This window comes from Sphaerodactylus townsendi, linkage group LG09 (genome assembly GCF_021028975.2).
Source record: "Sphaerodactylus townsendi isolate TG3544 linkage group LG09, MPM_Stown_v2.3, whole genome shotgun sequence".
Taxonomy (NCBI): Eukaryota; Metazoa; Chordata; class Lepidosauria; order Squamata; family Sphaerodactylidae; genus Sphaerodactylus; species Sphaerodactylus townsendi.
The window spans coordinates 40,064,052-40,090,404 of NC_059433.1; the positions used below are offsets into that span (position 1 = coordinate 40,064,052).

The 26,353-nt window shown below is 40.6% G+C and overlaps 1 protein-coding gene across 4 annotated transcripts in view; it reads left to right on the forward strand.

Moving 5' to 3' along the window:
* The window catches only part of SPIRE1 (spire type actin nucleation factor 1), a 107,632-nt gene that overhangs the window by 22,656 nt on the left and 58,623 nt on the right, over positions 1 to 26,353 (forward strand). For all 4 annotated transcript variants that reach the window (XM_048507611.1, XM_048507613.1, XM_048507612.1 and 1 more), the window contains exons 3-4: positions 12,736 to 12,966; positions 25,631 to 25,756. In XM_048507611.1, coding sequence (XP_048363568.1) covers positions 12,736 to 12,966; positions 25,631 to 25,756 — 357 coding nt within the window. The remainder of the gene's footprint in view (positions 1 to 12,735; positions 12,967 to 25,630; positions 25,757 to 26,353) is intronic.

Sequence of the window (26,353 nt, forward strand, 5' to 3'; positions counted from 1 at the left end):
ACCACAATATCTCTACATAGTCCTATAGACTTAAGATTCTTTGAGTTTTTTTGTTTTTTCAATCTTTGCAGTCATTTCTTCATCTGTTATCTTCAAAAAATTGGCCAAAGCTGAGTAGATTTTCTTTTTAAGGTTATCTTTTATGGGATCTTGATCCTCTGTTACTTGTCTCAGCCTTAGAGCTTCTCTCTGGTTTGATACTCCAATTGAAGAATGGCTTGCTCCTGTATTTTGAGCTGCTGTTGTAGAGTCCACTCCTTTTGTCAAAGCTTTAACCTTTTCTTTTGATTTTTAATCTTTTTCTACCTGTACTATTTTTTGAGATGAGTCCTTATTCCTTTAAATTCTCTCATAAGTTCTGACATCATTGGTGGGATTTTTTCCCCCACACTATTTTTCAAAGAGTCTATTTCAGACTGAAGATTCTGAATATTTGCAGATACTGCCTTCACATTTGTAGAAATTTTTCAAGTCTCTAGGGAGGTAAATCCTTTCCTTGACGCAGCTATTATCACTAAATGGCCACTAGATATCACTGTTCAAAGTAACTTCAAATCTCCAATGCTCTGCTGCTGGAATTGCTCTCATCCTACTCTCTAATTTGATGATGTGTTCAGAATTGTGTTTCTTTTCTGGTTTCAATCTGCCAGCCAGAGGAGCAATCAGTTTGGTCTTAGCTACAAAAACAACTGTGTTTTGGTACCTTTTAATCAGGGGTTTAGATCTGTTCCATTTTAGATCTATTCCATTTTAAATCTTTTCAGAATCTACATTTCACCCATCATTCCATACCTTTTAAGAAGATCTTTTCATTCTTGTCAGAGAGCAGTGAGATTTGGGCTTCTCTTTTAGTTATCTTTGTTACTTCTTTCCTTCAACAAGAGGTGCATGGCTTAGACATATCCTCCTAAGAAAGAGTGAGGACTCAAGCTGGAAAGTGATAGCAACGCCGCAACTTCAACTTTTCAACTTCAACAGATCATTACTGTATTACTGCATGATCCTCACTGGAGGAGATCAACTCAGGAGTATAGATTACTTTGTCTGGCTCTCTCTTTTATCCGTAGAGGCACGTGGCTCTTCTCAGAAGTTGTATAGGGAATTAACACTAAGGACTGGCAGGATGATGGCCTCCTATCACTTTGCCCAGACTTTGGTGGGCTTTTTCCAGAGCCCTTCTTGACACCGTACCATCTGTAGTTCTTCTGGGTAGTTCCAACTTACAGCTAAAGAGCTGTGCAAATGTAAGTCGAATGTGATGGAGATGCTGTCACATATTTTATTATACTGTGATGTACATGCAGAAGATAGGAACCATATAATTTTCCCTATGTCACATTGGTTCAGATACTTAACATTATCTGCTGCTATCAAGAGCTTTCTGTTTAAGTTTTTATTAGAAGATTAAAAAGTGTTATAGTTTGCAACAGGCAGAATGTTTTTATGAATAAGGGCCTGCCTCTTAAATACGCTCTAGAAAATGAGTAAAGAGATATTTGCTGTTTTTGTCTTTTCACTGTCTGTATATCATAAGTTGTATTTTAAATGCTGAAATGCTATTTATATTTTAAACATTTTATTTTGTAGGGGGGTTGTATGCTGGTCGATGACAGTAATAAACTGAACTGAACATGTGGTTTTGAATTCTAGGATACTGTGGAAACTATGTATACTCAAAATGTTTATGTGGCCATCTGCAAAATTATTCTTTACATCAACATGAACTATGTTAATCTTTTATATTAAGAAGACATCCAAAAGGAAACGGTCTCTGAACTGAACTGATACAGAGTACAACAGTTTATTGTGTAATAATGCAAACCAAAAAGAAAAAATCAAGCCTTAACACAGATTGGATATAAGGATAATTTTTCCGTGTGTGTGTTTTATGTTTCTAATTATGAAAGAGAGTAGAATTGTCAGGGTATCGAAGACAGAGGAGTTGGGCATTCTCTTTTTTCTGTATAACTGCAGTTATCTGAATACTGTTGGATTCAGTTTGCAACCAGCCAAAGTGATATATGAGCCTGACAGATCAGAATCCCAAAGAACAGGTGTAGACTACCTGAGATTGTATCTCATAATCTGGTCATTGTGTATTAATCACAATCGACTGCCTGTACCACAGGCTACCAGTTCAGTACTGGACTTTTTGCCAGGCCCAGTAGTGATATACTTTTTCTTGACACAGAAATGCTTTGACAACCAATCATGGTGATACTGAGCAAATTCTGCTTCTGTATGTTTACTGAAGTCTTGACAAATATGCCCTTTTTGCAAGTGCTATCTTTATTTTTCCAGCTAACAGTTAGTGTGTGATTTCCGGGGGGGGGGGGGGGGGGGGTTCATTCATCAACATGCAGGGCTCTTTTTATTTGTTCTGTAGTCTGGCCCACATAACAGCTTTTTGTTTTCCTACCTTAAAACTAGAAGTCTGCTGTTTTATTTCTGAATGTAGTTTATTTTCTCCAGGACAACATAAAAAAGCTTTCCTGTCAGACCACGTGCAATCAGGAGGTGCTATAATTCTGGTGCTTTTTTAAAGGCCTAGCAATTCCAAGAAAGTTGCGCAGTATATTGTTCTAGAAACACTGCAACAGTGATCTTCTTGATATGGGTGCTTCTCTGATAGTATACCACCAGTCTGAAGAGTTGGAAAGCTAATGAAGAGTGTGTGTGATGTCGTGCCGACTCCAATTATTCTTTGATTTAATTAACAGTGAGCTTCTTATCTTCAGCAATCATGAAGTGTTGCACTTTCAGCTTCATATGGCAAGGAGATTATTCGTCTGTCCGGTGTGCTGGGCACATGTTCTTCCTGCTTACTGTGATTGCTTTACTTATTACAGTCTTTCCTGAAGAACTTGGGGATAGACTGGATTACTTCTGGGGACAGGCAACAGACACCTGCTGGTTAGAATCCGTGATTATACTTTTAAAGTAGAGCTGATGACTCTTCCTGTCGTTTCTTTTTTATCATCACCTTTCTAGCCGTTTGGCTGTCCATCCAACATTGTAGAAGTGAAAATTTGACATCTTAGTAGGAAACCTACAAAATAGTGATTGACAGCCAAAAGATCTAAATCTGCTGCAGGCAGAATTAAGTTCTTAGATGGAAATCACATGATGAGCTGCAAGTAAGTTCATGAAAATTTGAAATGTTGTTACATTTAAGACACTTCGTAATTTATGCTTGCACTGTCTTCATCCAAATACACTTGCCTGTGTCAAATAATAATTCTTCCACGTTTGACCACTGGGAAAATTTCTGCTAAGCTAGGTATGCGGAAAAGGCCTTTGTCTTAAATTGTAATGTTGTGTGAGCTGTTTTAGTGAAGTGACATTGGTGCAACTTGAATATTTGTAGAAGAGACGCTATATAAATTTTTAATAAATCAGTAATTGTAATGTGCAGGTAACTAAATTCAGTGCATCTATGGAGTGAGGTAATTATGGTACAATGCTTTCTTTCAATTGGTTGAAAACTTTACAAAGTAGCATTGTGCTCATGATATCCCCATGTACTCCATCGTAGATATCAGATTGCTCTGCTATGGATGTAGGTGTCATTCATGATGACAGTCTATGACTTTCTTTAATGTAATTTTTCAAGGAGCAGTGGGACAGTTATTGAATAGGCTCTTTGATTCAGTTGGTGATGTGATAACTGAACTCTTAAGGCCATTTTTGGGCTCTTTTAAAAACAGTTAGAAAATGCTAGAGAGAAAATATGAGATTATATTTGTAATACCAATGTACTGAGGAAGCGTTTGAGAACATTATCATAATTGCTATGCTGTTTGGTGTTTAAAATTAACAGCCCAGTTGTGAGAGAGCCTAATTGACTACAACAGTTACCTATACCAAGTGTGTAGGTCTCAAAAACATGTCTCTCAACCCAGGCCTGCTATCAAAATAACAGCAATGGCGGACTTTCATTTAGGAAGTTAAATCATAGGGGATCCTACAGAGATGGATCTTCCCCCAGTATCTACGCATTATTTCTGAAAAGTCTGAGAGGAACCCTCTTGAACAAAATGCGACGTTGCCCGGTAGCTATGGTCCTGAAATGGAATAAGGCAGTATCATTCCCTCCTCCTTCTGCTGCTAATGGTAGTTTGTCTGTGAAGTTGCTGCAGCTTTCAGCTCTGACTCTTCAGTGTCATTGGGCTGCTGGGAAAAGAGGTTGGTAGGGAAGATCATAAGTTCCATCTTATAGTGTTAACATCATTTGACATGTTTGCTTTAAACAACATAGTAGAACGTGTTGACAATGTTTGGATGAACCAAGAAATAATTATAATACTGAGCCAGTTTACTGAATTATCTGCAATTATAGTTTAACTTCTGCTCAATTTAGATCAGTTTAATAAAGTGCCATCGTGTTGCAGCATTGAGTGCAATCCTTTGCAGTATTAAGGATTTCTGTAGCTTTTATAGGCACAAAGCAAGAACATCATGCAGCTGAATTATGCAATAGACTTAAATAACACTTGTATTAATGAATGTTGTATAGATAATGAAAAGCTTGTTTATCTATGTTAATGAATGTTAAATACCGTTAGCTTTTCATTTTAATCACCATTAGACAGGCTGAAGCATCAATATTGGTTTGTCTTGTCCTGTTTTAAAGAGTGTAACAGATTTTGTTCTGAGCCTCACTTCCTTGAGCAATAGTTTTGGCTTGTGTGCAAAGCACAAAACATTTCATTCATCCACTGATTTAAGGTCTCCCCTGGGATAAATGGATCTTGAAAGCATTCTTCATGACATGTAGGAGGGGGAGCAGAATCATTCCCATTATCCACGCCCCAGCCTTCATGCATTAAGCTTAAAGTGTTCATCGATGTGCATATACAGAAGCCAGGATCTCTCAATAGGCATATCAAGCTACACTTGTACAGTTTATCTACAAGGTTAATGAAAGCCTTTAGTTGAACATGTGGAGGTTGAGTGCAAAGCATGCAGCCCATATCCTGCACCTTTTGCTACACATTTTATTTGTACAGGACTTAAGTGTTCCTTGGATGTTGGAGCATTGAAAAAATTATCAGAAAATATTTCACATGCAAATTCCTGCCTTAGTTTGAGGCAGTGAAGATTCAATTAACTGGAGATTTAAAATCATGTTTTTATATATGGCACTTCCCCTTAACCTTCATTTCCTTCTGAAACAATGCAAAAAAGTCTAAGACAGCATTTCTACCTTTTTCTACTGTTGCCTGTCAGGTCAGATTTTAGATTAAGAGTCAGATTAGTGCCCGTGGGCACTAGTTAGTGGGCACAGATTAGTCGCCAAGTGTTTTATGAATTGTGGGTTGGGCCAGATAGGGTGTTTGCCCAGCAAGACTTTTAACCAACGGATATTTTTTAAAAAAATGTTGCTTGGGCAGCAGCTGCAAGCACAACACAAAGATCTACTGTGTTACTGAAATGAAGCTGTGGCAACGATTTTGTGACTAGCTGTGCTTCTCCAGCAGCCATTTTGTGGTAGCCATTTTATTGTTGCACCCTTCCTGCCATGTCAGAATTACAAATGTGGCCACAAGCTCAAAAAGGTTGGGGACCCCTGGTCTAGAATGTTGGACTGGGACCAGTACCATGATTCATGTCCCCACCTTTCCGTGAAGCTTGTTGGATGATCATGGACCAGTCATTCTCCCTCAGCCTGACCTAACTCATAACTGTACTGTGAGGATAAAATGAGGAAGAGTGGGATAAAAATGTACTAGGTAGATTGTGACTTCTTTCTGGCAGAACTTGTCTTTCTGTTGTTTCTCTATGAAACACAATGCACATTGATGCCATTGTGTTAATAAATAGTAGTACTCAGAGGTGTAGCTCCAAGGGGACGCCGGTGCGACGCACCGGGTGCATGCCCCTGTGGGAGTGTGGCGAGGGCGTTCCAGGGCAGGACGGGGGCAGAGGACCCACCAGTGCACTGGGTGCTTTCCCCCCCCCCCCTTGCTACGCCTCTGGTAGTACTCCATCTTTATAGTATCCAGTAGGGGCTGACAATAGCCCCCAAATGTGTCAGCTTTTGGAGTTGTACTTACAGATTTTATCAGTGTAACTTGCTGAGACTTACTGTGTTGCAGATTACACTGTAGAGTTTATTTGGCCTTTTGACCAAATAACCCAAACCCCTAACCCTCTGATCTCTGATCTATAAATGTCTGTAGAAATCGAAATTTGTCCATTCCCAGAGAGGGTACAGTGCCATAAGAACGATAGCTCTAATAATATTTTATATTGTATCCAGAGATAATGCTGGACTCAAGAGGGTTATTTTTAGAGTCCTTACTATTTATGTAATACTCAGTGAAAGCTCTCTTTATTCCATCCTATACCTGGTTCCTGATGTGTTTATGTGAAATTGTCTGGGCAAGAAAGAATCCTGTTCAAGGGCAGTTTTCTGTCATCTCCTACTTTATTAGATTCTGCCAATTACTTTTAAATATGTATAACATTAATTGTGAAATTAAGTGGTTTTCTTCTCTGCTTACCATACTATGGAGTCTTGTGATATTCCCTAGAAAGTTGTGAAAGATAAGTTCAAATGGGGAACATGTTAATTTTCTGGGAGCTTTTGCGAATAAAATGTTTATCTGTTCCCTCAAAGCCTGTTTATAGGCAACTGATTTGTGTATGCTGGACTTGGTTTCTTTCTTCCTTTACATTTCCACTTGTGGAAAACTACCGGTAAGTCTGCTTTCCTGAAACAGACTATTAGGCTTAAAACACTGCATCATTTAGCAGCGGGAAAAAGGCGGTTAACAGCCCAACTTCTGCTTAAGATTATTCTCAGTGCATGAAATAATGTTGTGTTCATCCAGCCATAAATCTGCAGACCTGTTTTATTTAAATTGAATGGGTAACTTTTATTTTTCAGATAGCCAAATAGCATCCCAGGATCCAGATTTTCTGATGTATGGCACAGAATATGGACACCTTATTTTATTAATAATATGGCTGTATGAGTTTGAATGCCACTAACTTAAAAGATATAGCAATACAATCTGGCGTTATTAGCTTTATCTTTTGCAGCACACTGGAGAGTTTCTCAGAATTTCCCAAGACAGATTATGTAACACGTTTCGCATTCTGCAATTATTTGTTATATTGCGAGTCTCACGCTTCATTGAACTGTCTAGTGTGCAAGAACACCTCAGCATGTGGTGCATTTGAAAAAAACTGTTTGATTTTATGAGGAATCTTACAAACATAATCATTTTTCTTGGGAGTTATTCCAAAAATAGATATTAGTCCACATTCCAAAGTATGTTGTGAGTTTTCCAGGCTGCATGGCTATGGTCAGGTAGTTTTTGCTCCTAATGTTTCATCTGCATCTAAGGCTGACTTCTTCAGAGCATGATGTGTTTCTCTCCCACATCTGTGACATGCCTCTGAAGATGCCAGCCATAGTTGCAGACTATGGGTTGCATTCACCAATGCTGCTGCTGCAGGGAATTGCAAATGTGAATCACTCCCTGGACTGAAAAACCCCACCCGCATTACAATGCAGTCAACCACACCTTTGCATAGCAAGTTCCACCCAAACACTTACTGATTGGTTCCCCACCCGGGTACATGACAATTTTATACCCCACTAAAACATTCCCATTCTCACTGGACACAGTGTGTAACAGACTTCCCTCTGTGGTACACCTCTGAAGATGTCAGCCACAGATACAGGTGAAACATTAGGAACAAGATCTACCAGACCACGACCACACAGCCCAGAAAACCTACCACAACCAGTTGAATCCAGCCGTGAAAGCCTTCAACAATACGTAACAGTTGTTGTTTTGTAAAATCAGTCTGGGTACACACCCTGTTTGTGTAAAGTGCCATCTCAAGTCACAGCTAACTTTCGGTGGCCTCACAAGGTTTTCAAGGCAAGAGACTATACCCTTTTCCACCGAAAGATCCAAGCGTGGTCCAATTAATATTGGAGTACAGCTATGCACATTAACAAACAAGGATCACACAAGAGTTCTCTCTAAAATATTTTTGCAATGTTTTCCCTAGTGGTAGCATATCAATACAAAAGGTTATTATCTATCACTAAATAAACTATTGTTTATTAAATAAGCATGATTGGATAAAAGCCAGAAAGAAAATGTTAAAAGAAATTATTATTTCTTTCTCATAAAACTCTTTGCTTGCATTCTTCGTTTGTTGAGGGAGTCCACGTGAGTCCTTTGCAAACAGAAGGATTAACAGTCCTTGATTTTGAAGAAATCAAATAGACTTTTTCCCACTTGTACATACTGTTCTTAAGGATATTAAAGAAAAACTGGGTGCCAAACAAGAATTCTATATATACATTAATTATTTTGATTTCAAGCTGAAATAAATTATGGTCTGAGAGAACTGTGAAGTCTTCTAATGGGTAATGCTGTAGAAATTCCATGCCTATTGGATGTAAGTAGAACTGAATGTCGTCATGTCATATGTCAAATACAATCTTAGCACAAAGCACTTCATGAACTAAAACATTATCAAAAACCAATCTCATTCTTAATTATGGTTTTATTGTCTGTCATGATTATTGAAGCATAAAGTGATAGAAATTGAATTACTGTATATTTAAACTTTTCTGCAGAATTTGGGAGCTGAGACATTTTCTCCTTGTATTCTTTAGAGATGTTTTGAAAGTGGTCAGTCCCTTTTCTCCAGTATTATTTCAGGGATAGTCAATATATTTTAAAGTACAAAGAAGATAATTTAATTAGCACTAGCATTCCAATTCATCCCCCTTCTACTTTTCATCAGTTAACTTGTGTGATTCTTATATACATGCACATTTGTGTTTGTTTTCTGTTTTGAATATCAAAGACTTTCTCTAAATCCAGACTTCTTATTACATGTTGAACCCATATACGTTCTGAAACTGGATCAGTTGTGTTTTACTTGTTGACCACTCTTCCCCCCTTGCTGTAGAACTTCTGGCAGGGAGAAATTTGGTCAGGGACTCTACTGACCTAAGCTGATTCTAGCAAAATGAAGAGAAGCAGTAGCCAAAGCTAGCACATCCTTCTATGTTACGTAAATGTTCATTTATTGTGAATGAAGTGTATCTTGAAGGGGGAAATATGCTAAGAGAAAAGTAATCCGTTAACAGCCCAACCTAGTCCGTGGGGTGGCCAGGGATGGTACTGCTGCCGTGCCACCACACCTCCTCCAGAGGGCTTCCAGGCGACACAGGGAGGCAGGAAAAATCTGGAAAACCCCCGCTGCTTGAAAGCCCTCCATAGGGCTTAACGGAGTTACACCAGCCTTTTGGGTGGCATACATCTGTTGACCATCCCTGTGGCATTCCCAGGGTCAAACCCCAGTGGAAGCTGACTAACATCAGCTATGCCCCCAGAACACTCCCAACTGCATTAGCCTCTACAGTAGACCAGTGAAGCTGTGGATGCTGTGGCCTACCCACCTCCCTATTTGCTCTCCCAGTCTGCATAAGTGCCAGGAGGACAAGCACATGAGCACAAGCCCACACCACCTCCTTTGGCCATCCCCCCCCCCCCCCGTCTTCATTGGGCTGCCCATCTTGATATTGTTGTGAGAGCTAAGGATTGGGAATTGATGTCTGTGAACAAACTAACATTCACCTCAGGTTAAGAAAGGAACATTCTCCCTCATTCCGATGTATGGTTCTGCTATTGGATAAGCATGGCAGTGGTCACCCATAACCATATGGTTATTCCACACCCATAATAGCTGGATTGTGGAATGATTTGGAATACTCTTCATTCACTGTGTATGCCAACATTTTCTCAGGTTAATTTTTAACTGTGAGCTTTCAAACACAGGAAGTAGTTGCTTGACAGTGCAATTCCTATAAGAGTAATTCTGTTCCATATCCATTGAAATAAATGGGCTTCATTAGCAGCATGTTATATTCTAATAGTCTAATGTGAACCAATCGATGTATAACTGCACAGATTGGGCTGACACCGACTAAAAGCAAACAGTTCTTGGGAACTCCTCAGGTTTGCAGAAAAATCTTAAAAGGGTTAAAAAATACACTAGGGAATTCCCTCCCAAACAAAAATGTTGTCAGCACACATTCGGGCAACACTCATACCTTCTCTTTTAGGTGGCAGTGGGGCAGAAACTCATGGGAGACCCAGTGGTGGAGGTTGGGAGCTGCAGGGAGCTTGCCAAAGCTTCTCACCCTTCCCCCACCAAACTCCATCAATAAAGCCAGCTGCAAGGTCTGCTTGGCTCTTGGCCTCTCTTGTTAGGCTTGCCAAGGCATCCTGTTCCCCCCCCCCCACAGATGTTGCCAGTGAGCTCCACGTGAGGGGCAGCAAACTTCACTGGCCTAGTGTCAGAGGTCAGGGACCATGTGGAGCTTGCTGGCTGCATCAGTGAGGTCAGCCACTGTTTAAAAACCTAATGGCAGAGACTGGAAGCTGTGTGGAGCTTGCAACCAGCATCATTATTTGTGGTGACAGGGGTGGGGGTGGGAATCCTCACAAGACCTGTGCAGCTCTCAACCTTGAATACTGGGCCTCCCAGATGGCAAAAACGATAGAAGCATTGAGGCAGCAAAGTTGCTGAGCAACCAGCTAGGTGGGGGAGCCACCACCACTGCTGTTGTTGAGGAGAGGAAAAAGTTGGGGAGCATTGCTCAGTAAACACTTCTTGGAGCAACTGAATGAGTGAGGAGAGCCCTCCTCACTCAACTGCCCACCTGCAGTGGCGCTTCAGTCTTGGTCCTTGGTAGCCGAGGGGAGAGTCGGGATCAGTGACTCAGGCGGCACCACTAGAGGCAGTTGGGTGCATGCCCAGTTGCTGCCCTTCAGTGACATTTCCTGAGCTGCCTTCCCCAACTCTCTGCTTGGCTGCTGAGCACTGATATAGAGGCAAAACAACTGCAGCTGGGTTGCTGGGCAGGGGGTAGAGCCAGGGAAGGGGGCATGAGACTGGGTGGCCCCAGCAAGTGGGTGAGAGAGGGAGGGATCAACAGATCGGTGAAGTGGGAGGATTCCTCCTTCCAGCTACACCACCATTTAGAAGAAGAACATTAACCTCAACACAATCAGCACCACTTTCTTGCAGCCCCCCCCCCCCCCCCAATTTATAGAATAAATCCTGCTGTCTAGGGATTTGTTGAAAAATATTCTTTCTTACTCTGACTTGGTCATTTGGGCATCAGAATCCTGAAGGGATGACTAATTCTGAGGAGGATGAAAATGGCCAGTGTGACAAGATTTTTGGTTGAGAACAGTCTTCATAATGTTTATAAGTAACCAATGTGTGTCAGCTTTTGTTACTCTTTTATTAAATGGACAACTTCAGGAAGAGGGAAAGCCTACGGACAATAGTCTGTTGTATGTTGTGAATGTGGGGGAATGGCACGCATAATAAATATTGTCACATTTCAAAAAATCTGAAAGAGAAAACAGCATTTTCAAAGCATACCGAGTGGAAATTTGAGATGACTAATGCTGATGTCCATGTAATGGATGTCTTCGTATTGTGGTGTGTATCAAGATAGTACTTGAGTTTGTGTTAGTTAAGATTTTAAACACCATAGTTTCTCATAGGTTGCAAAAGTTGTTAGTGTTAGAAAAAAAATCCTATTTCCTTTGTATGTATACAAAATGGTGTGTACTTAAGAATTTAACATTTGCAAAGTAATTAAGTATTGGCATTCACCAAAGGTACACCAAATGAACACAATTAATACCTCATTAGAAATAAACGTTTGGAACATAAGACACAGAGCAGTTTGGTAGGCTGCTGGCTTTCCTTTCAACTTCCATTATCCTTTCACCCCCAAATTCTTGCATATCACAGCAGTCTGTACTGTTTCTGCCTGGCGTGGGGACCAGACCCGGGGAGAGGGGGAGAAGGATGACACATGCTCATCAATCTCAAATCTTTTGTGCAAGCACTGCGTATCCCACAGTTAATTGAAACTTTGCTTCACAGTGAGGTTTCCCCTCTTTTTTTTGTTTATACAGGTTACCCTCCTGCAAAGTGTCCCTAGTTGAGCCGATCTGCCATTTTGCTCTCCCACCTTCTTGTTGTTTCCCCACAACCTCCATTTGAAGAGGTTGCGTGCTGCCTTTTTTTTTTTTTTTTGCCAACTTTGCTTTACTAGGCTAGTCTTGCCAATTTCACTGGGGTCATCTCTCCAGCAATAGATCCTCACTGTTTATTTTTTTTAAAAAGAAGCCCGTTTGTCTTCAAATGGGTGCCCAAATAATGGAAGGAACTATTGTAGTCTGAATGGGGAAAGGTAGGGAGGAGAGAGAAAGCCCAAGGAACACTAAACACATGGTGATCTCCTTTGGTTTTTCTGTGAAGAGAAAAAAGTCACACTTAAAGCGCTTGCAGAAACTGTGGAGATTCTCTGATCTCACAATGGGACGAGAACTAAAGAGAGGAAAATCAAATCCGAAGGGAATGTATAGTAAAGTGAAGGAGACCACACATGTGCAAGTGGTCTGATTCTCACTCATCTTTCTGTTCCAATTTTGGTGTTTTAAAAACTGCTGTCTGAAGGAACAGAATTACTGGGATCAAGTTGAACAAATGAACCTCATTATTGTTGATTTTTCCATTCCCGTCCAAATTCATGATATCTTCTGCTTGTGCAGCTGATAAAGCAAAGAATGGCTTTAGCTGATTAATAGTGGTACAGAAATCAATATAAAATTCCACAGTTGTTAGCTTCTCTATCTAATTTATCTGATATACAATTATATTTTTCAGGTGATCGAATCCTTAGGAATTATTATTTATAAAGCTCTGGACTATGGCTTGAAGGAGAATGAAGAGAGAGAGCTAAGCCCTCCCTTGGAACAGCTTATTGATCACATGACTAATACAGTAGAAGCAGATGGGAGCAAAGACGAAGGCTATGAGGCTCTGGATGAAGGTGTGGAAGATGAAAATGATAAAGAGGATGTTGAAGTTATACAGTCTTATCGGGATGTCATGAAGGTATAGTTACTTGTCTCTCTACCTGATATTATTTAAAAGACTCCTTGAAGTTCAGGAATGTCAAGTGCAGCACTACCATCATAGTTCACATTCTGAACGCAGTCTAGCAGAGAGTAATGTGGGCTTTAACAGGTCCCTTTCCTGGATTATGACCATAATTGTATGTAAACATATTTGCCACATGTAATATGCTGGTAGTTTGAAAACAGGAACACAAATTTAAATGGTGGACAGGAACCTATATTACCTGCTAGTTTGATATTCCTTTTTGAATTGATATATACATTTCATGAAATCAAACTTTTTTCTGTTATAAAAATAATGATTAGCCGCTTGCTTTAGTGTTACTATTGCAGGTTGGGAACCAGGAGGAATTGTGTGATGGAGGGGATATATTATTGGAATCCCACACATACCCTGCAACACTCTAGCTCTAGGATACAATAAGCTTTCAAAGCATGGGCTTCCAACCTTGGCCCTCCAGATGTTCATGGACTATGAATCCCATCAGCCCCCACCAGCATTTGAGCCTGGAGGGGTTGGAGAGGGACCTCAGCTGGATATAATGCCAGAGGGTCCACCCTGCAAAGCAGTCATTTTCTCTATATGAACTGATCTCTGTAGTCTGGGAAACAGATTAATTCCAGGAAATTTCCAGGCTCCACCTGGAGGTTGGTAGCTCTAAAGTATTGTGACAGACTATTATGGATAATTCCCATCAGCAGATTCTTCTCTGTTGCTGGTAAAGGCTGCTGCAGAATATTTGCTTCCTGGTTGGAGGCTTTCTGTAGTTCAGAGTCTGCCCTTTAAAGTGACACAGGGCTTTATTTTTGTTGTTTTGTTTTTCAGCAACCTTTTTCAGTCATTCCAATGAGTGACAGTCCTCTTAGGAATTTTACCAGAGCACTGTTGTAATATTCTTCCTCAGCCCACCTTCATCACATTCCACCTTCCTACGACCTCATAACAGAGAACTCTGCTTAACTGACTCAGATTAAGATCCTAAATGCATTCATTGTTTGGTGACAAATGAGTACAGTTGTGCAGCATTGCATTGCAGTGGCAAGTGACAGTACTTGTTTTTACTTTGTTTGTCCCTTTGCTTGTGTCAGTCCTGCTTTATTAACAACATTATTACCAAAGATACATGCTAACTAATTTGGTACAACTGTCAATACAGAAGTGGTAAGCAACTTATAGCATGTGAGTGAGACCTACCTACCTGTAGACAGCTACCACTTGGACCAATATTTGGCTATATTTTTCCTCTGTAAATGGAACCATAGCCTCCTTCCAGCAGGCAGGGTATGCAAACCACTAGATGTTCATGAGCTTTGCTAACCACACTGTACTGTCTCTAGTGTCCCCTCCTCTTTCTGCCTCAACCGGTTAATTGATCTGTGTATTTCAATATCAGTTACTTATTAATATCAAGATAACATGTACGTGGGGGGAAGGCCTCCTAATTAACTCTTCTTTGCCCCTTCTCTTTTTTATCTCTGAAATATATCAGTATCATACATAGCTAGCTGTGGCATCACATGCAAATAAAGCAAAACAAATAACTGTTGAAGGTGGTGTGCCAACCTTGTGACATGGATAGTTGTATTTATTTAGCAGTGTGTATTCATTTCCTTTCAGTCAGGCATACAAAATCCCATTGCCAACGGGCATTTCAATGGGCTGAAAATGGTTACTTTTGTTTAGAATTGTTCTGTTAATGTTTGAAGGTGGCAGTATTGGTCTAATTTTCCCTTGTGTTTTGATGTATTCTAAGATTGTGTGCGTTTGAGAATGTAAGCTTGTCATACCCTACAGGTAGTTATGTTTTAATGAGTCATTGTTAAAGTTTTCATTATGTTATATGAAGCAAGTTTTAAATTATATGTAACAGTGTGTTGTTCAAAGGAGAGTTTGTATTTTCAATTTCAGTTGTATCAAATAGTTGTTACTTTAAACCACTGTTAGGTTTGGTTGTTAACAGTTAACGAACAGGTGTGGTTGAAAGCAAGGTGGGGTTAAAGTTAGATGGCTCATAAATTTTAAAATAGTTTAAACTCCAGTGTGATAAGGTTGAGAAGAAGTATAGCTCCTTATGGTTCAGCCTAAATTACATTTTGATCACCAGGATTTAACTATTGCAGTTCTCTATATACATAGTAGTTGTACATTACTGAGACAGGTGCAGGTCATGAATATTAACTAAATGCTGAGAAAATCTTCTTTTAAGTTGTGCACCAAAGGAGTCCATGAAAGCAGGGTTTACTGTATAACTTACGTTACCATAGCTGCAACAGCTGATGTGACAAGCTGCTTTAAAACTATAGCATGGCTCCTTTGCTTTGAATTGTTCAATTGACAAATTGGGTATCCAGGGTTATTTTCTAAAACTTGTACATTTAGCGCAGCATAAACTAGCATCTTGGCACTTTTCATGCAGATGCCTATTGTTCACAGAAAGAATTAGTCGTCCTGGAAGTTGGAATTAGCATTTCTCTAGGATTCTCCAGGACATGCATATGCAGCAGCAGACACCGACAGAGGTCAGAGGTCATGGTGCCAGCCTTTGAAATGTGGAAGGTCAACCAGTCTTTGTTCAGGGTTACCCACCAAGTCTGCCTGTCCACTTAAGAGCAGAGTGACATGCTGCCACCTGCTGGAATCAACATACCTGCCATGCCTTCTACACATTGCTGCTGTTGTGTGATCCACCTATGACTTCTATCACTTGACATTTTGAAGGGAAACGGGGAGAAGTGATCTCTGTGTAACACAGTGATGGCTGAAAGAACTTAAGGCTTGTACACTTTTTGTCACTTGGGGTGGCCTTAATGAAAGGTATTATTACATGGTGTGGCGAAACGGGCTTGCTTTGCCTTGCAGGCCCTATTTCGCTCTCTGCACTCTCCCAGGGGTTGCCAACTTTTCCTGGGGAGGGCTAGCTTTCACTCTGGGTTAACTTTGCCACCACCTGATAATTTGAGGACTGCCCGCTGTGGAGGAGCAGGATTCCCCAGCTTCCTTTCCACTTGGGAGGCCTCTGCCTCAGTTTCCCTTGGTCCCCCTCTCTTGGGGTCCACAGGGCAGGCTGAAGGTCCTGGAGGAAAAGCTGTTCAGCCTTCCTTCCCCTCCTATTTTGATAGCGCAATCAAGACAGTGGGGCATTCGTGGTACAGAGAACCATTCTCCACATCTAAGGTTTAAAAGTATTTATTAAAAATAAAAATGGATACCAGTATATTTTAGCATAGCACCAGATGGAGCAAGGGTTTCCAAAACAAAGGAGGTGAAATTGCAAATCCCCTCCCTATCTCTTAACATACCCTAGCTAGCAGTTGTTGAACATAGGGTAGGCATCTAAAACTTAGAAGGTTGCAATTCTCAAAGAGTTCACATTACCTGACAAAGCACATGGTCCAAAAATGGCTGCTGCTTTTACAGCCAAGGCAAGAGGTCTGCTCCCCAGTAGAAGGAAAGAGAGAAGAGACCTCACCCCTCCACTCCCAGAATTTATCAGATCCCAGACCCCACCCTCCTTTGACCTGGTCAGGCTGGGTCAAGATATATTTTCCCCCCTAGGTCAGGTAGCATTTCCCGATGGTTCATCTGGAATCTCTAAAGTGCCCCAAATCTATTATACCTGATGGGAGGAGGGGAGGAAAAAAAGAAAAAGGGAAAGGAGCCATTTCTCCACACATGGCTTTGTTCTTGGTTTTTGCTTTGGACTGTTATGACTATCTGCAACGTGTTGCCACTTTGATAATAGTTGAATAAGGCTGATGAGCCTTGGATAAGAGTGTGTTTTTTCACTAAACAAGTTAGTACAACTCAACTCGTTTTCTGTTGCGTACAACTGAAATTAATTTTCAGCATCACTGATACAAAGACAATTGCATTCTTCTACTGTTGTCCGGCTTTTAAGGGATCTGGGCATCCTCTGATGTTAGATAAATATTTGACCAACTTCTATTCTTCTGAGTTTTCAGTGGGATGCTTCCATTTTTTCTGTCTTCCTCTCACCTTGCCAGGGTGAAATCTGACACTCCATGAGATGAACAAAGAGATATTAACATTATGGCCAAAATGACACCTCCCTCCCTTTTTAAAAAAACAAAACAAAACATGCAGACTGATACAGGTCCTGATGAAGTCAAAACTTTGCATGCTGTTTTTGTGCCTTTTGGTTGGTCTTAATAAATGCTATTACATGACTTTTGTTTTTGGATTTTGCTAACTGCAACCTTTTTCATCATAACAAAGTAAATAAAATTAAAGCGGCTTCTGCTCAGTGAGATAGACTAGCTCAGAGAAAGCCAAGTTGGAGTGATCAGTTCCAAAGCCGAGCTGATCTGTCTGTGAGTTCATCTCTTGTGGCAAACGCCTCTGCTGCCCATCCTTTTAATGCCAGCAAGTTCATTAAGTGGTGTGGGGCATTTTCCAGTTTCACTGTCAGCATCATGATGGTTTTAAATCCACCTAGGCAAATTGGATAAGACAGCAAATAATCTGGACTTCAGGATCAGCGAGTCAATCCTTTCTCCTCATCCCTGAACACATACTTTGCTAGTCTTAAAAGCTTTAGCTCTTCTGATTAGAGGCAGTTTGTGGAGAAAAACAAAACAACAGAAAAACTTTCAATTTGACTGCCTACAGTTTGGAACCCACACCCTAAGGGTAGTTTCTTGTAGGTTACCTCTAATTTTAAATGAATATTTTGCTGCTGGTTTCATATTAGTTGCTTCAGCCTTGATTTCTTTTTGGCTTTTTAATGTCATTCTGAACAAACATTAATTTGAAACCACTATATTGTTAGGCAACAGTATGATTGAATCTGTGACAGTTTTGAGTTCTTGAATCCAAGGTTTCTTTTACTGTAGAAAATTCCAGCCATTATCCTGCAATTTCAAACCTGGTCTTCCTCTGTCCTCCATGCTTCTTAAGTACATAATGGTGGCTTAGGTTTACCAAATCTAGTCTGAGAAATCCCTGGAGATTTGTAAGAGGTGGCTGTGGAAAGGATAAATTGGGAAGGGATTTCATCCAGAATAACATAAAGTTTGCCCTCCAAGAATGCCATTTTCTTTGGGGCACCTGGTCTCTGTATCCTGGAGATCAGTAGGAGATCTCTAGGCTGTATCTGGCGGTTGGCAACCCTATGGAAACCCAATAAGGTTTTTTGGGAGGTGATTCTTATTTACTGAATCACCAAGCCTCCATAATACCAAAAACCAGGGAGGAGGCCAGTAACAATTACTGAGAGTATGTCCAGCAGAACAAAAAAAAAGGGAGGGGGGAGGAGACCAATCTCTGTATTGAATCTCTTTATGGAGGCTTTGCCATCATTTTAGTACCTCAATCAAAAAAGCCCTTTCTTAGGTTGCCACCTGTCTGGCCTCAGTTGGCAAGGGCATTTGAAGCAAGGACTCTGAAGACGATGGAAGTGGTCACGTAGAATCACATGGGAGACTCCCTAAGGAGTGCATCTATTGTTTCTTTTTGCTGAATACCATGGCCCATATGATATCACAAACTGCTTTTAAAGTTCCCAGCAATTTCAAAAATTAACTGCCATGTGCTGAGGGGACCAGTGGTCAGAGAAACACATCCCAAAACTTGTTAGGCATGCAGAACTAATCACACAATTCTTGGATCCTGGAATGTCTAGGTTTTTGCTTCTGGCAAATTGGCAATTCTTCTCCTGTTAAATGTTACCCTGGACCAGTCCACTGATTGAGACATGTGTTCACTAATAATTAACTGTGCACGGAATTGCAATTACAAGCTTCAGTATAAATGGAAACATGTTACTCCTAAGACAGCAATTTTCATTTTGTTCTCATTTTGTTCTTAATGGTGTTACAGGCCAAATCATCTCCTAAACATCTACTATCATTGAGCTAAAGTTGGATTCTTGTAAGAGGGTTTATGCATCCAGTGCTGTTCACTGCATGGTTAGCAGTCCCTTCCACACACACAGAATATCTCACCACTGTGAAATTTATTACAAACTGAAAAGAAAAAAGGTTGTGTTGTCTGATCACATTGTTGGTTGCCTTTTCTTCAGGAATGCACTTGGTCTTACTTCAGTAATGGTGAACCTGTGGCAAACCTCAAATGTGACACACCACAATATTTTGAATGACCTGCCAATGTTCACCAACACCTAACAACAACTATACTCCCTGTCTGAGTCACTTTTGTCATTATTTGACATTTCTTTATATGAAACAACATGATTGGACTGCATTTTTAAATATAAATGTATATGTAAAGAATTGTTTTTCTTTTGTTGCTTGTGTGTGTGTGTCATGTTCTTTTTAGATGACACATTTTACAACATATCCATAGAGTAAAGCTAAGCATTTTCAGAATTTTTTACACACTGGGCCCAAAAGATTCGCCATCACTGTCGGGCAGCCCAGTCCAGAGCCCTGGGGTGGCCAGGGGTGGCGGTACTGTGACACCGTCCTGCCAACCCCAGAGGGCTTTTCAGCAGTATGAGAAGGCAAAATACAAAATAAACCTCCCCTCCCCCTGCTGAAAAGACCTCCATTGGATTCAGTGGGCTTAAGCCATCTAAAAGGGTGGTGTAAGTCCATGCCCCAGGCACCAGCATCCCAAGAGGCAAAGCTGGGGTGGAAACCAACTAAGATCAGCTCAACCTCTGGTCATGCCTTTAGGATGCCCTTGTTGCACTGTGTGTGGCTACAGCAGCCACCCACCAGTGAATTTGCCCCTCTGCCAGGGCAAGTGCCCCAGGGAGGGAAAATCCACCAGTGGAGGGCCCCACTGCCTCCAAAACTCCCTTCACCCTCCCCCCCAATTGGGCCATTTTTATTATGATAAATAACTCATATTTAGGGAACTAGAATTTTTAAAAGTGCGTTTTGAAGATGTCATGTTATTTTTAGATGAAACATTTTACAACATATCAGTAGACAAACACTTTATTTGGAAAATATATGCAGTCAATTGCTTCTTCATTTATTTACCGCCCACCTTTCCTGCTGAGACTCAAGGCAGATTACAAAATAGAGGAGTGGGGGTGCAATCAGAAAGTGTAAAATATCCAGTGAGCAATGTAATAGGGTCAGCGTGGCAGAATTAGAAAATAATGCAAGCAAGCAACTAAAACAAGATATTTATTTATGTTATTTATTGTCTGTCTTTCACACTGGGACTCATGGTAGATTACACAGAGTGAGTCAATACATTCAACAGAATAGAACATTCAATAAACAGTGCAACAGGATTAGGACTGTACAAATCTGGAACCAACCAGAAATCTAAAAATAGAACTGAAACCAAATCATAACTATTCATATGACACTTTAAATGATGCAAAATTATGCAGCAGAATCCTACACACAGCAATCTATAGGTACAGTCCACTGTCCTTATCCCTTCACTGAAGCATCTTTTTGAACAATTTCATTAGAGTACAACTCTATTACCTGTGTAAAAAAAAAAGCCCTCCTGAGTAAATTTTGCATGGCTTGTGGAAAGCCTGGAGAATGGGAGCCTTCCTGACCTTTTCAAGCTGACTATTCTATAAATTGGAGGCCACAACATGTATCTATAAGGGTAGCTGCTGCTCTTCCCCATTTGCAGGGTGGCATGTTCAGAAGATATCAATTTAGAACAGTGAAGCTGTCACAATGGAAAAAAGCTGGAAAAGTAATCCTGCAGATATGTGGGTCCAAGATACTTAAGGGCTCTGTAGATTGTAACCACTGTTTTGGTAACTGAACCATATAACTGATGGGTAACCAATGGAATGACTGCAGAATGGGTGTCATATGCATTCTCTACAACTAGTTACTGAGTTGAGGCATTCTGTACCACCTTGAGTTTCTTAGTTGACTTTTTGTAGAGTGCATTGCAGTAGTCTAGCCTTGAGGTAACTTTAGCATGTGTCCACGTGACCAGATCAGCTAAATCAAGTTCTTCTAGGTTAAATGAATGTGGAAGAAGGCATTTTTGCAGCTGTTACCTTGCTTCTCCAGCAATAATGTTGGATCTCGTATAAGAGTCTAGGATCTCCTAGACCAGTGGTTCTCAACCTTCCTAATGCCAAGACCCTTTAATACAGTTCCTCATGTGGTGGTGACGCCCAACCCTAACATTTATCCATTTTACAGATGGAGAACACTGATGCAGAGAATCTTAGGCAACCCCTGTAAAAGGATCATTCGACCCCCAAAGGGGCCCAGACCCCCAGGTTGAGAACCACTGCCCTAGACTCTTAACTAAGATCATTTTTGCACATGCAAAATAATGCACTTTTAATCCACTTTCACAATGTTTGCAAGTGAATTTTGTTATTTCGCACAGTAAACTTCAGTTGCAAAGTGCATTGAAAATGGATTAAAAGTGCATTATTCTGCATGTGCAGAAGGGGCCAAAGTCAGCAAGTATCAGCTGAACCCAGTCAAAAGTGAGAGACGCAATGTCCTTCAAGATTTCAGTGCTACTTTTATCTTGTCAGCATTTGTTCACCCTTAGCCATTTAATCATAGCATTCAGGCACAAGTTTAAGACCTGTACAACACCATCCGACAACTCGACTAAATAAATATAGAATAACATTGTCACTTTGAGTATTGTCTTTTGGACTGTGTTAATAAAATCAGAATACATGTATCTCCTGGTGAAAGGATTTTCAAGCAAAGCACCATATCATACATATAGAACTGTCTCTGTGGTTCTAACTTTCAAAAGCAAAATAACACATCTGATTACGCAACTGAAGATATGTGTCCTGGCTCAGAAAGAGAAATAAAGCTGAAGGCAAAAAATAGGAGTTGTTCTGTGATTTCTTATATAAGGATGTATAAGCCAACTACAACTCTACACTTCTCACTACAGAATGTAGTCTGCCATCTACTGAAAGGATGTAGTCTGCTGCCTACTGAGAGAATGTTTCTTCTATTTAGTACTGCAGTGATATTTTCCTTTTTATATGGTAATCTGATAACAGCAACCTGAATCTAATGATTGATTTATCTCTAGAAGACAACTGTATAAAATAAGTAGTGGTGTTGTACACAAATATAAACTTCGTTGAGTTATTTTTAAAAATTGCACATTGTTTCACAATCACACTATTTTCTGTAAGTACAGTATAAGTTTTAATTGATGTCAGAAAGTAATAACATATACATAAAATAACCTTCAATATAGTACGGTAATGTGTCTTTCTGAGCCTTTGTCTCAAGCCTACAGAACTAACTCCTTTTACATTTATGAAAATAAAGTTTTCATAATTTTTACATTTATGAAAATAAATGTATGTTTTACATTTATGAGAATAAAGTTTTAAAAAACCAAAAAGAAAAGACATTTATGTGAAAGCTGTCATGTGCAACGTGTGTAGATGACCTTGCAGAAGTAACCCTTTCTCCACTTGAGTTGATCCTTCCCTTTTGCAAGGTTAAACATACCTCATGGTGCATCTAAATGATACAGCTGATGTGAGCCATGCCAGGGGTTCTCTGGCCCATCTGTCTTACAGTCATGTGTATTTTAGGGACTCATCTTCTAAAATTGTTTGGTTGCTCTGAACAGCTCCAAGTGCTGCGAGGTGCAGATTTCTGTGCCCCCTCTTAAGTAACTGTCTGTGGCAGAAAGCACCATAGGGGGCCGGTTTGCCTCTTTTTCAGGTTATATGTATCCTTAAATCATATGATCAAGGACAAGTGGAGCCTGAGAAACAGGCATACAGGGCTCCTCACAGCCCTTTCCTTGAGAACAATTGCATGGGGGAGTTTTCAGAGCTATGCTGAGCAATCCAAGATGAGTTCTTAGTCAAATGTATTTTGTTCCCTTAATGTAGCAAATTCATAACAAGCATAAGCTTTCAAGCTTTTTTTTGGCACTTATTTGGCATCACATTGATAGTTGGTCTTTTAGGTTCCATGGGAATTTTTTTCACTGTGCAGAGCAAAGCGAATAGTGATACAGGCTCTTTTCAGATGATGATTAGAAGTGGGGAAAGCTTGTATCTTTTGAATTGTGGTCCCACTCAGGCTGAGCTACTGCAGTGCAGATTTCATGTCTTTATTTGCAGAATGCTTATATAGTAGCCAAGGGAGCTCTGACAGGTCAGTCAGTTGTGAATATTTCCTTGTAATTTGGTTTCACCCTTGACGGAGTACATTCAAAGGGAGCCAGAGATTTTGTTTGATCTCTTCTAAGTTGTGATTTCTGTTAACACCAGACTGGCTGGGTGAGCTAGTCAAATGAGAATGAGCCCAGACAGCAGAGTTGGCAAGACTCTCCTGTTTACCTAATTATTTTTTTTTTGCCTGCATCTTCTCAGTGTAGATGGAAATGCTCTAATCTTCTTACCGGGCTAAACAAAAAGTGAATGCTGTAGCCCAGTTTCTAGGCAGCCCAGAAACAGCTCAGGAAATAAAAATGTCACACAGAAATTCATTTATGCATCACTTCCACTTGCATTATTTGACTCTGCTGATTGGTTTCCTCGGTTTTCATCAGTTTCGGTTTTCATCAATTCTTTTCGGATGGATTATCAATGAAAACTGAGGTTCCACTGTACACTTTTATTTTGTTTCTCAAAAATAAGCAAGTCTAAAAAACTCATGTGCTTTCTCAACATTATTTCCATCGGTTTTGACAAGGCTCACGTGCCAGCCCTGTTATTACACCACTTAATTGCTGTGCAAAAACTTGCCGATTTTGCATGTTTTTCTATACGTTCTCAAGCTAAGTGAACATCTTGACGTCTGTGAGCTGCCATCCTTGCTGACTCTATTTTTGCCGATTCCTAGAGCAGAATGCCGAAAAATTACTGATAGAAATTGAATACACATGGAAATTTGCAAATCATCCTGCAGACACTTTTTTTGGCCTAGTTAGAGCTTGGTTAAATATAAGGCACCTCTTATCTCTGCATTAAAAAAGCATAGAAATCTACTTTCTAAAATTCAATCTGGAAGCTAGGGAATCGAGCAGATTTGTGGCAGTAGATTGTTAAAATGTTTTAAAAGGTCCTCAAGTTCTGGTGAAGGCATGGTGACTATGGCAAAGAAAGTGTAGAAAAACTGCCGTGTAGGCTCTCGTAGTGGCAACAAGAGAAGTTGTAACCACGTGGAAGCAGCCATAGACAGAACTATCACAGGCCTTCAACCAGTGTTCCCTGTCAGCTGTGCAGCCATGCAGACTCTGTATTGGTGCTGCACACAGGTGGCTCACTTCTACACAATTCCCTACTGTGGTTAGAGGGACTGTTGCCTTTAACTGGGGCAAGCTGGGAAGCAGCAGCTTGTGGCAATATGAAGTAAAGCATTCCCTTCTGCATCTTGTCAGTGTGTGGTTCTCAACCTTCCTTATGCCGCGACCCTTTAATACAGTTCCTCATGTTGTGGTGACCCCCAACCCTAACATTTATCCATGTTACAGATGGAGAACACTGATGCAGAGAGTCTTAGGTGACCCCTGTGAAAGGGACGTTCGACCCTCAAAGGGGTTGCGACCCACAGGTTGAGAACCGCTGGTCCATGACTTCTCCTTGGTTAGAACAAAAGGAAGGCACAACAGATCTATTTCCACTGCATGAATTAGTGAGAAAAACTGTACATTTTGCCCCCTACCTCCAGAACTAAAGTCTAGAATCATGTTTTTCCAGAAATGAAAGCTGTGAATTAGAATTGCCAATTTATGGCAACAAGTGTAATTCCAGGTTAGGAAATTCCTGGAGATTTAAGGGTGGAGCCTGCTGAGGGCGGGGCTTGGGGAGGGGCCTCAATGGAGTATGCTGCCGCAATGTCTACCCTCCAAAGCAGCCATTTCCTCCAGGGGAGCTGAACTCTGTTGTCTGGAGATCACTTGTGATTCCTGGAGATCTCCAGATTCCACCCAGAGGTCAGCAGAAGTTATTGGGAATCCAGCCCAGAGAGCCCAAGCAACAGGTCACGCCTGTGGCCGCTAAAGCAATTACCTTCACCTTCTGTAGCTCTGAGGCTTTCATTTAAATCCAGTCTCCAGCTTTTCAGTTTATTATTTGTTTAAACTTTTTCTGTCACTCGTCCCAATTTTCTGCTGCTTAATCCTTATGTAACCAATTCATGTCTTCTGTTATAGCTATTCAAGTGCAAGTGGCCCGGTGGAAGCCATTTGGGGTCACTTTCCTTTTCTGTCTATCTTTTACTGCAGCACTTTGCTGTGAATCAAGAATTGTCGTCACCACTGTTTAAGCCACCTTAGGTTAGTGTGACAAGTTTAAAGCCATTGTGATAAAGGAACCAACCTTGAATCTTTCCACTGTCATTCTATAACTGATTTGTCGTTCTTGAATGTACTGGTGGAGAAGATAATGATGTTGCGGCACCAGGCATTCATGGATAATGTACAGGTCTCTAGGCCATTCCAAACCATTTCGTATCTGCTGGATGATGAAATAAGGAAAAATTTGTAGATGTGTGGTGAACATGCGTTGTAATTCTGATATATGTGTGTTATAAAGAGAGATTCCTGATATAGTTTTAAGGACTCTATACCAGGGGCCAATTGGCCATGCTGGCAGGGGCTGATGGGAATTGTAGTTCCTGAACATCTGGAGAGCCGCAGGTTCCCTACCCCTGCTCTATACGGAGGCAAAACTGTGACGCTTCTTATTTTTTCTTCTTATTTTCTTTCCTAGCTGTGTGCTGTTCATCTACCAACCAGATCAGATGCACCAAATCATTATCAAGCGGTATGTCGGGCTCTGTTTGCAGAAACAATGGAGCTGTACACATTCTTGGCCAGAATTAAAAGTGCTAAAGAGGTAAATGATGCAAAAGTCACTTGAACTTTGGTTGGTTTATTTCTAAAGGATGTTTCACTTTTCTGAAAATAACTGTTCATTAGACGTTTGGAAAATATATATTTATATCTCATAAATTATGGCACTTGCACAATTCAAAATGCTGATCAACAAGGGGGGAGGAGGATCTATGGGTAGATTCTTTGAACCGTTAATTGAAGAAATTCATGGAATGGATCTCTTCCGCATCTCCTTTTCCCTTGCAGCCTCTTTTGCTCCTCTTCAAACCCCTGCCCACCCTGCTTCTGCAGTTTCAAAGGACTCTCAAGAACAGAGGGAGATTCTGCATAGGTGGCTGCAGCTTGAGAGAAAAACAGGGGAAATATGGAGAATACTCTTCTTCAAGAAGGGAGTTCAGGTTTCTGCCATTCTTGCTGCAGTCCTTCATGCTACATTTCAGTCTGATCTTACGGATCCTCCCAAACTGCAGTAGTGGATTTGGGTAGGGTGGTAAGGAATCAGCAAGAGGACGAGAAAGAGAGACCTGAGTTCTATGAACTCTTTCTATTAACAGCTCATAGAATCGAGCCCTGTATTTCTAGTTGCTAATATTTCTCT